The sequence below is a fragment of the Lepus europaeus genome, chromosome 19 (assembly GCF_033115175.1).
Source record: "Lepus europaeus isolate LE1 chromosome 19, mLepTim1.pri, whole genome shotgun sequence".
Classification (NCBI taxonomy): Eukaryota; Metazoa; Chordata; class Mammalia; order Lagomorpha; family Leporidae; genus Lepus; species Lepus europaeus.
Genome location: NC_084845.1, coordinates 72,575,927 through 72,583,749, shown reverse-complemented (window position 1 = coordinate 72,583,749; position 7,823 = coordinate 72,575,927). Strand labels below are relative to the sequence as shown.

Here is a 7,823-nt window from a genome sequence, read left to right as displayed (position 1 = left end):
CTTGAAGGCCTCATCTGTTTCTTCCTGGCATCAGGGCACACAGGTCCATGTTGGGAGGGCAGCGGTATAAGGTGGGCCAGCCAGGAGGGAGCTCCGTGCTCTCTGCCAGTTCTCAAGTACAGGAGCCACTGGGACTCTGCTGGGCTGGGCTTATTTGGATTCCATTTTAGGGACAAGTGCCCTGGATTTCCAATCCAGAAGTAAGGCAAAAGCAATCGCTGAGGAGTAAAGCTATGGGGTGGGTGCTGCGGCACAGATTAGGCCATTCTGGACTGCCTGCACCCCACGGCGGAGTGCTGGTTCAAGTCCCTGCTATGCCACTTCAATCCAGTTCCCTGCTCTTGCACCTGAGTCCCTGCCACTCACGTGGGAGAAGCAGATGGAGTTTCTGGCTCCTGGCTTTGGCCTGGCCAGGCCCCATCTGTTGTGGCCACTTTGGGAGTGAACTGTGGATGGAAGATCTGTCTTTCCCTCACTCTGTCATTCTACCTCTCAAATAAATAAATAAATAATCTTTGGAGGAAAAAAAGGAGTAAAAACCCTGCCCCACACAATCCCACAGAGGCAGCCCAGGCTGGAGGAAGTTACCCCTGGCTAACAAGCTTCCCACAGAGCCACTCCCCAGGGAGCTTCAGGGCCCAGAAGCCACAGGCTGTGGTAACAGGGAGGGAGCCACAAAGCAAAGATGAAGCCACACCTGACCATTTAACCCACGAGGAGAGGTGAGTAGCACTCACATCCTTGAACCCTCATCGGCCCCGAGGGCAGCCTGCACTTTCCTGAAAAGAAAACTCTTAGCCAGGTCTCCTCCATCTGCGGACCGGGAACCTGACTCAACCTGTCTGAGAAGGGTACGTAGTTCCCAGCACAGTGATGGCAAGAGAGAAACACCCACCTTCCCTGGAAGCAGATCAGGAGAGGGATCAACTCCTACTTCCTGAAGGCGCCATCACCTGCTATGCAGCAGGCACTAAGTGAGGCTGGCGTGCCACGACAGGGTCACTGTGCAGTGGACAACAGTACTCGTCCGAGTAGGGGTGGAAGCGCCATTCCCCTCTCAGGCCAAGGAGGGGCAAGCTGCCAGCCACACTTGGAATGGACGGGGACGGGTAGTGGGAGACGGCTCGTGCCATTCACTGGTGAGAAGCTACCACCCCGGGAGATGCTTCAGCAACTTGGGAAGGCCCCATGCAAGGGAGTGTGGAGCTACCTGGACCAACTAAGGTGAGGAGACAGGTCTGACATGCAAGTGCGGGCAGCAGCCCAGGTGCAACGGGAGGGTGTGTGCTGAGGCCTGCGGAGCAAGAGGCACGGTGGGAGGCACTGCTGCGGCCTAGCCCCACATGAGATGCACCCCAGGCTCTCCGATGGGTGGGCCGCCGCAGTGACCTCACGAGACCTATGACAACACCCACCACAGGGGCCTTCTGGGGTGGAGGGAGCACACTTTCATCAGAAGACCCCCGAGAGGCTCAGGTGATATAGGTTTGGTAGAGGCCACAATGCAGCTTAAACCCTGGAGATTTTAAAACAAACTACTGTGCATTTCACAAATACTGGAAACTGAATGTGCTTGTCTCCATTTTGAAACTGTCTTTGAGAGGCAAACACAATACTTTGGAAAATGTACTACCAAGTTCCGGTGTCTGGTCTTGGCCTCATCCCAACAGAGATGCAGAGAACCAATGGGCATTTAGGGGCAGTGACCCCACCTCTTCCCCAGGGTCATGAGCTTCACCATGTGACCCCAGACATCATGGACCCACCCCAAGGTGGCGCGGGGCTGGTACAGCTGCCGGTTCATGGCCCTGGGACCACTGTGCTTGCAACGAATCCAGGAGGCAGGCTCACGTGCTTGCAGGGCACACGGGGATGTTTTCACCACATCTGCAGCACTGGGTCCACACCACACTCACCAAAAAGAAAAAGTCAAGGCTGTCTCAGTTCAAGGCACCTGAAAGGCATGGAGTTCACAACCCAGAACTGGCCTTCCCTTTATTCAGGAGCTATCCGACACGAGGAAGATGGCTGATCAACAGGTGCTATGGCCAGAGGAAGCACTGGGGCACCTGCAGACGGCCCCACAGAGCCAAGTGGGGCAGTGGGGGCTCAGTCCAGACTTGCCTCTCTGTGACGCTAACAAACGAATCACAAGGAAGGAAGGTTACCGAGCCACGGCACTCAGATTGACTCATGCCAGTCAGAAAGGCGCCCACCCCAAGTTTCTCTCACACTCACAGCAGACCTGCCACAGGAGGGAGACCTTGCTGGGTGAGGGACCCCCAAGATCCCACCAACCTTCCCTCAGCCACACACCTGTGGGTGGTGGTTGGCTTCCTTCGTGAGGACATACGGGCCTCCTACTCCCCTGGCTCACACCCTGACCTTCCCTTCATAACCAGCTCAGATTTCTCCTCTTAATTCTAACGTCGGGGACTCTGCACTGGGTCGAGGCTCGTCTTCTGAGTGACTTTAAGATGACCCACATTGACACTTCTCAAGAGGCAGGCTCACTCGGACACTCGTGTCCTATCTCCGCCAGAAGTGCCTGAGGCTGGATCCTTTGCTCAGGGCTCCCAGGAGGGTGCAAAGGCTGGGCTGCAGCCCTGCGGCCTCTCCCCACTGGTCCCGGTCCAGACTCGGGACACTCCCCCTGCCACCTCTCTGGGGCTTCTCAGGGTTCTTACCCAAGGCCCACTTGGGGTTACCAGGTGTTTTCATGTGTCCCTGTGATTCTGGAAGCCACTCGGCAGAGGCTCAGAGTCAGCAGCAGTCACCCAAGGTCACAGCCAGGTCTGTACACAGCTACAAGGGGCTTTCCTGCATGTGCTGCTCAGGGACCCCCTCCCCCTGTACACGGTTCCAGCCCTTCAGCCCCTCAGGAAGGGACGTGTCCTCTTCTAGGCTGCCAGTGCCCTCGACAAGCTCCTCGTACGTGGACGTCTCCGCGAAGGGTCGGGGGCCCAGGAGCTCCACCATGTCGGCCTTGTCCAGCACCTCCTTCTCCAGGAGCCGCTTGCCCACCTGCAACAACGGCCCACGTCTCAGGCGGTGTCGAGTGGGCTCATACCACTCCAGACACGGCCCACGAGCACGGGTGTGGCCCGCGAGCCACCCCGTGACCTGCGCCCCGACTTGCCTTCTCCACCTGGTCCCGGCACCGGGTCAGCAACTCCAGGGTCCGCTCGTAGGCGGAGCTGATGAGGTGCCGAACCTCCTCGTCGATGAGCTGGGCAGTTGCCTCACTATAGGGCTTCTCCACCAGGGTTTCGCCTTGTCGGGGGAAGTCAAAAGACACCTGGCCCAGCTTCTCACTCATCCCAAACTGCACAATCTGCAAGTGCACGAGGCGCCAAGGCTGAGCTGTGCCCCACACAGCCACCTGGGGCCGTGCCCGCGATGTCTGCCCCATACCTGTGCGTAGGCACTCTGTGTGACCTTCCTTAGGTCATCCTGTGCCCCTGTGGTGATCCTCCCAAAAAACAGCTGCTCGGCCACCCTGCCACCCAGCATCATGCACATACGATCAAACAGCTGCTCCCGTGTGTACAGGTACTGTTCCCGTGGCAGGTACTGGGCATAGCCGAGCCCCTTGCCTCGGGGGATGATGGACACCTGCAAGACAAGAGCCGGTACCCAGGTCATGCTCCAAACATAGCTGTCCCGCTGCCTCCCTCCAGGTGCTGTCCAGGAGCAACCCCAACCCACATCACCCCAGCTCTGACCGCCAAGAGTGGGAGAAGAGCCCTGGGCCCCATGGCCCACCAGTGAGGTGACCTTGAGTAGTGGGACCCCACCTCAGAGAGCTTCAGTTCATGAGGTCAACACAGAAACCATCCCTGTCCCGCACATCCCACAGAGGCTCTGAAGGGACCTGAAGGCATGGCTCCACTGACAACAGCCAAATCCAAAGCATGGAGCAAAGCGTAACATCAGGACTTCTCCCTGAAGTCAGTGGGTGAGGCCCCACCTGGAGCCAGGAAACTCTGCTCTGCCTTTGCACCCTCCAGGGAATCTTCTGGCAAATTCAAGACCATTGTTGTACTGGAAAAGTAAAGGGGCAAGCCCTTTAGGGTGCCATGCCTGTATGGCCAGGGGCTTGCACCTGGACAGCCGCACAGGAGGGTGATAGCCAGACCTGGAGGTCTCTCCAAGCCCACACAGCATGCTAGAGCAAGGAACTGACCTTTAGCAGGGGGTCTGTGTGCTCCAGAAACCAGCCCACCACAGCGTGCCCGGCCTCATGGTAGGCCACGGTTGCCTTTTCACTGGGCTGCAGGACCTGGGTCTTCTTCTCAAGGCCTATCAATGACATTCCCAGGCAAGTGAGAGAGAGGTAGGAACAACAGAGGTGCCGCTCCACAGACTCAAAGCCTGTGTCCGCTGCTGCACGGCGTCCCCAAGGTCCTCGCCACACCTCGCCCCAGCTCCATGTTGCTTTCTCTTCTGCAGTGAAACCCCCGTGCCAGCTCTGAAGAGGATGTTCCTGTCCACTGCTCTCTGCCCCAGGCTCCATCCCATGCCACTCACAGCACGGGCTGCCTCAGAGGGCCAGTTTACATCAGTGGGTTCTGGGAGCCACTTACTGTAGCACGACTGGGATACCTAAGCAAGGTGGGAGAAGAGTGATTCCTAGGCCCACCTGTAGCAGCTGCAGGAACAAGGAAAAGCACAGACAATGGGCATGTGCAGAGTAGACTTAAGACTAGTATGGCCACTCTTGTCCGGTGGCTCTCTGGATAACCAGCTGAGAGCCCCAGGGGGCCTCCTGAGCGTTCCAGCAAGCACATCTAGATTGGGCTATTCAGTGCCGCATGTCCTCTTCTGCGTATTTTATACTTCAATAAAATGGCAACTAGTGCAGCAGCAAGGACAAGCTCTCACCGCCTCCCCTGGCCCCACCCCCCAAATGCAGCTCTGACGGTGTGGGGCTGCACCAAAAGCACAGCTGCCAAGTGTCACCCTCCCAGAACAGTGAACAGTACCAAGGGCACCACAGCCAAAGCAGCATCCGGCACCTGCTGCTATGGCTGCCGTAGAGACCCCTACCCACTGCTGACTGCACTTCCCTGCTGGCCCTGCTGGGCCTCAACCTGCTGGAGGCTATGCAAATTGGTCTCCGCCCAGTCTACTGAGTGGAAGATGGGACAGCAAGGGAGCTAAGCCCCTAGCTGAAGACAACCTACAACATTCATTCCTTTATCATCAACATGGTCGGGGCTGGTGCTGTGGCACAGCAAGTTAGGTCACCACCCACGATCCTGGCATCCCCTGTGGGTACCAGTTAGAGTGCCTGCTTCTCCACTTCTGGTCTAGCATCCCCACTGCTGTGCCCAGGGAAGCAGTCAAGGACAGCCCAAACACCTGCACTCTTCATCCACGTGGGAGACACAGATGCAGCTCCTGGCTTTGGCCTGGCCCAGCCCCGGCTGCTGCAGCCACCTGAGTGAACCAGCGGATGGAAGCTCTCTTCCTCCCTCCCTCCCTCCCTCTCTGTATCTCTGCCTTTCAAACAAATAAATAGATCTTACACTTATAAAAAAAAATCAGTGTGGTCCCAAGAAAGCCCAGGCAGCAGGAGCCCTGGGATGACCCCTGCAAATGACACAAGGCTTCTCCCACTCCTGTCCTTTTCCCTGCCTTCCACAGCCAGCATCCAACATTTGTTCTGTCTGAAGTCCTAAATGAAAGCTGCTGGGAGAGGCCCAGTCCAGAATTTTGGTTTAGAAACTGGTCAAGTAAAGCTGGGCAGAGGGTAAGCCCGCTAGGGTCAGAGCTGGAAAAGTGCATCCTTCCCCAGGGCGACTGGGCTCACCTCCAATGATCCTCTCGATGGCCTGCTCAAAGTGCTTCTCCTGAACACAAGGACTCAGGTGGCGGGCGGCGATCAGAGCTGCTTCATTGCACACGTTAGAAATATCAGCACCTGACCCAGGAAAGGAGAAACAGTCACAAGTCAGTGCTCCTTGCCACAAGATCTGCACACAGATCAGTGCTGTTGACGGGAAATCTCTTCAACAAAGAAAGGCAACAGGACCTGCTTCACCAGTGACTGACTTAAAGCCAAACTTTTTTGCTTAACAATTTTATTGAGGTAGAATTCACACACCCTAACATCCACCCATTTTAAGTGTACACAACAAGGATTTTAGCAACTTCTCAACTAATCCAACTATTATAATAATCTAGTTCTAGGATACTTCCTTTCATCCTCATGCCCTATTTATACGTAATTCCTATTCCCACCCCAAAAAAGTCAGTAATCCACTGTCTCCTTGGATCTGAGTATTCTGAACATTTCATATAAATGGAATCAGAGGTGGGCGTTCTGTTCAGTGGTTAAGCTGCTGCCTGGGACACCTGTATCCTTATCAGAGTGCCTGGGTTCAAGTCCTAGCTCTGCTTCCAATCCCAGCTTCCTGCTAACAAGTAACCGGGCAAGCAGCAGTCAACGGCTCAAGTACTTGAGTCCCTGCTACCCAAGAGGGAGACTCAGATTGAGTTCTGAGCTCCTACATGCTGGCTCCTGCCCAGGTCCACCTATTACAAGCACCTGGGGAGTAAACCAGCAAATGGAAGCTCTCTGCTCTCTCTGCCTTCCAAGTAAAAGGAAAATAAATTAATAATACTTGTTGGGGAGGAGGAGGAAGCAGGTGTTATGGTGCAGCAGATTAAGCTATAGTTTGGGACACCTGTATCCCCTGTTAGAGTACCTATTTCAAGTCCTAGCTACTCCACACTTTGGATCCAACTTCCTGCTCACGCATCTGGGAGATGGCAGATGATGGCCCAAGCATTAGAGTTCCTGCTACCCATGTGGAAGACCCAGATGTGGCTCCTGGTTTCAGCCTAGCCTAAGCCCCAGTAGTTGCAGACATATGGGGAATGAACCAGGGGGTAGAAGATGTCCTTCTCTCCCTGTCACTCTTTCAAATAAATCTTTAAAAAAAAATGTTTACTAGAATAATACACGTGACTTTCTGCATAATAAATTTATTTAACCATTTATCTGCTAGTAGATACTTGGGATTCTTCCACTTTATAAATTATAAATAAATAATGCTGTTATAAATATAAATAAATAATGCTGTTATAAACATTCATGTACAAGTCTATATGAAAATGTATTTTCAATTCTCTTGGGTATACACCTAGAAGTGGAATTGCTGGGTTGCAAAGAAGTGCCGGCCTTTGTGTCATATTTAAGAAACTACTATCAAAGGGCTGTCCAGCCACAGCTGTTGTGGCCATATGGGGAGTGAACCAGTGGATGGAAGATCTCTTTCTCTCCCTCCCTATCTCCAACTCTGCCTTTCAAATAAACACATAATTTTGTTTATTTTATAAAAAGAAAACCATTGCCAAATCCAAGTACAAGAATTTACCACATTTCCTTCAAAAATGTTTAACAAAGTTTCATTTCTCAAATTTAGTTCTTTTATTCATTTTGAGGTCACTTTTGGATATGGTGTAAGGTAAGGAACTAACTTCATTCTTTGGTATGTGGACATCCAGTTGTCCCAGCACTATTTGTTAAAGACCAACTGACTGGGGGCCGGCGCCGTGGCTCACTTGGCTAATCCTCCAACTGCGGCGCCAGTACCCCGGGTTCTAGTCCCGGTTGGGGCGCCAGATGCTAGTCCCAGTTGCTCCTCTTCCAGTCCAGCTCTCTGCTGTGGCCTGGGAGGGAAGTGGAGGATGGCCCAAGTGCTTGGGTCCCTGCACCCACATGGGAGACCAAGAGGAAGCACCTGGCTCCTGGCTTCGGATCGGTGCAGCGCTGGCCGTGGCAGCCATTAGGGGAGTGAACCAATGGAAGGAAG

At 54.1% G+C, this 7,823-nt stretch overlaps 1 protein-coding gene across 3 annotated transcripts in view; it reads right to left on the bottom strand.

Annotated features, from left to right (window-relative positions):
• Positions 1 to 1,693: 1,693 nt before the first annotated feature.
• Positions 1,694 to 7,823, bottom strand: part of DEF8 (differentially expressed in FDCP 8 homolog) — a 66,350-nt gene continuing 60,220 nt past the window's right edge. For 2 of the 3 annotated variants that reach the window (XM_062177932.1, XM_062177934.1), the window contains exons 19-23: positions 5,816 to 5,926; positions 4,187 to 4,302; positions 3,415 to 3,615; positions 3,140 to 3,334; positions 1,694 to 3,024 (exon numbers count right to left, since the gene is read on the bottom strand). In XM_062177932.1, coding sequence (XP_062033916.1) covers positions 2,806 to 3,024; positions 3,140 to 3,334; positions 3,415 to 3,615; positions 4,187 to 4,302; positions 5,816 to 5,926 — 842 coding nt within the window. In that variant the 3' untranslated portion in view covers positions 1,694 to 2,805. The remainder of the gene's footprint in view (positions 3,025 to 3,139; positions 3,335 to 3,414; positions 3,616 to 4,186; positions 4,303 to 5,815; positions 5,927 to 7,823) is intronic. The other variant, XM_062177933.1, reaches the window with a different exon arrangement.